The 2628-nt window shown below is 42.0% G+C and overlaps 1 protein-coding gene across 10 annotated transcripts in view; it reads right to left on the reverse strand.

Annotated features, from left to right (window-relative positions):
- Positions 1 to 2628, reverse strand: part of greb1l (GREB1 like retinoic acid receptor coactivator) — a 62445-nt gene that overhangs the window by 4138 nt on the left and 55679 nt on the right. For all 10 annotated transcript variants that reach the window (XM_036216516.1, XM_036216510.1, XM_036216512.1 and 7 more), the window contains 5 exons: positions 2126 to 2272; positions 1908 to 2047; positions 1673 to 1834; positions 1098 to 1302; positions 453 to 615 (listed from right to left, as the gene is read on the reverse strand). In XM_036216516.1, the coding sequence (XP_036072409.1) occupies positions 453 to 615; positions 1098 to 1302; positions 1673 to 1834; positions 1908 to 2047; positions 2126 to 2272 (817 nt within the window). The remainder of the gene's footprint in view (positions 1 to 452; positions 616 to 1097; positions 1303 to 1672; positions 1835 to 1907; positions 2048 to 2125; positions 2273 to 2628) is intronic.

Genomic DNA, 2628 nt, shown 5'->3' on the forward strand with positions numbered 1-2628 from the left:
TCCAAAAAAGCCTTAAAAAAGTCTAAATTACCAAAAACAGTTAGCATGTAGCTGTAAAAACACAAACAAAACTAAACTTCAATATATCCTAAAAAGCTGAAAAAAACTAAATTAGCCAAAACAGCTAGCGTGTACAGTATATATTAGCCTAGCTCCAATTATTTTAAATTTTACTCTCTATAAAAATATATTTTGTCAAAATTATACAAGTTAGAAATGAATGCAAGATCACATCGGACCATTAATAACAATAAAATAAAATGATCTGGAGGGCCGGATCCGGCCCCCGGGCCTTGATTATAACACATGTGAAATAAGCTCTTTAAAAATGCACAAACAAACAACAACCTCTTGGTTATTAAACTTTTTCCCATCAAAGAAAGAGCTTAAAAGCTGCTTTCTGGCCTTTTTTCTGTATTTTAAACGTTTTCCTGCAGAATCTCGCTCCCTACCTTCCATCTGCTGACTGGTGGGCGTTCCACTGCACGCAGGAGTCGTCCATCATCACCACGAAGGGCCATACGTCTTGTCTTTTGACACCTTGCTCTTCCAGGCGGTTTCTCTCCAGCTCAAGGTTATGGTACGACAGCTCTTTGATCATAAAGCGGGCGGCACCTGAAGACCCAAGTTCAGCAGCATTTTTCATTAATCAGCTTTTGACGTCCTGTAACCAGAGTGAGGAGCTGCGGGAGGCAATAAGCTGCACAAATCACATTTCACAAGTCAACTATTGTGGTTCAGATTATGCTTACGTAATCTAAAAATACTTTATCCTTGACTGGATAGTTAAAGGGAAAACTGCAGATATGATTTGGAGAGCCACTTTGTTTGGAAACACCCTTTTTTCTGCAGACGTTTACCTAATTGGCTGCCTTGTAAATCACCTTATAGAGCTGCAGGTCTTTTCATGCAGCTCGCTCCCCATTGGCTAAAACAAGTCACCTTTCAACCTATAATATTCTAGCATGAAAAAATGAAAGTTAAAGATAAAAAACTGATTTTTAGAAAAAGAAAAAATCAATAATTGGCTGCTGTTTGCTTGACCTCACGTTATCGGTTCTCTTTGAGGTCAGACGGCGTTCAAGCGTGCCGCTTACCGACTCCAGCGTTGTTGAACATCGCGGGCAGGACGAGCAGGATGTGGTTGGGCCAGTACTTCCTGTAGTGGGGCATCTCGAACTGCTTGATCACCAGGATGTGCAGGTGAGAGGTGCCCTCCATGGCGTGGAAAAGGTTGAGCAGCCCGTGCTCCTGGCGCCCCGTCGTCGGGGTGAAGATCGGACTTTTTAAAAGATCGAGATCCTGGGAGAAGAGGAAACGGTTGAAATCTTTGTTTTTGAGCAGTTCTTTTAGCATGATGCCCACTCAAATGAAAATAGTGTTTTTAACATGTTTTATTTATGATGATGGAGAGAAAACATAAAGAAAAATAAGTTTAAAATTGCATTTCTGAGTACCCCATCTCCTTCAGAATCTACTGGAATTATTGTATCAATGATTGAAAAGTTACCGTATGCTAAAGATTTTGTGCTTAAGCGTCAAATTTGACCAAATTTTAAGAGGTTTTGACTTATTCTAGGGGACCTTTTTACAGAAACTATGTTCTAGAAAACAATATTTTGGCTAAAAACAGAATCATCGTAAAACAATGTGTGAACGAAGGAAAACAAACCTTCGTGGACACCAGAGGCAGACGCAGGCACTCCAGGTGGCTGCCCTCCTGACTGAACACAAAGTGCTTCTCCTTGGCTTTAGGAATGAAAAATTGAAGCTGGACCTCCTCTCCCAGCATGGACGAGGAGAAGGTGAAAGCGTGGAAGGTGCACTCCGACAGCTGCAAACCCAGACGAATGTTTTTTACCAGAGGGGATGACAACAGGGGGAAAAAGGTGCATGCTGGGTCTCACCTGTGCAGCAGGACCTGCCTCGCAGTAGGCGTGACACTGCTCACAGTGATGAAAGGCGTTGTGAGCGGCGAAGCGACTGAGCCGGATCGACTTGGTCAGTCGCTTGGTCGGTGTTTGGCTTTCTCCTTCCTGCCGAAGTTCTGCAGAAACAAAAGGGCCAAAAGTGAGCTTTGAAATAAAGAATGTGGAGATTAGGAACTCTGAGTGGATTTTCAGACCTTTGAAGAACTTGGGGATCCTGTGGGAGTAAACGGGGCTGGCCTTCCTGAACTTAGGGTCTCGGGGGGTGGGGTCAAAGGGCATCTTTCGAATTTCTTCAACGTCAGGCCATTGGGAATTCGCAGGAGTTGTTACATCTGCCATTTCTGAAGATTACAGACAGATTAAAGGAGAAAAAAAAAGTTTAAACGGATTAAAACAGGGTGTCAAAATCAATCATACAAGGGAGCAAAATCCAAAACACACCTTAGGTCACGGGTCGAACAGGAAAAACATTTATTGAACTCTAAAACTTAAACTTTTTAAAACTTTTGAACCGTAACTTTTAGACATTATGAACTAGATATATAGCATTACCTGCGATAATACTAGTGTGAATGCTGTAAGCTGAATTTGGCCGCTGAAGATGCTACTGCTGATAGATGAAGATGATGAAATTGATAGCAAACAACACTGAAGCTGAACCAGCTAAAAATGCTGAAGTTGACAACCAGCTAAAATA

This window comes from Oryzias melastigma, linkage group LG17 (assembly GCF_002922805.2).
Source record: "Oryzias melastigma strain HK-1 linkage group LG17, ASM292280v2, whole genome shotgun sequence".
NCBI lineage: Eukaryota > Metazoa > Chordata > Actinopteri > Beloniformes > Adrianichthyidae > Oryzias > Oryzias melastigma.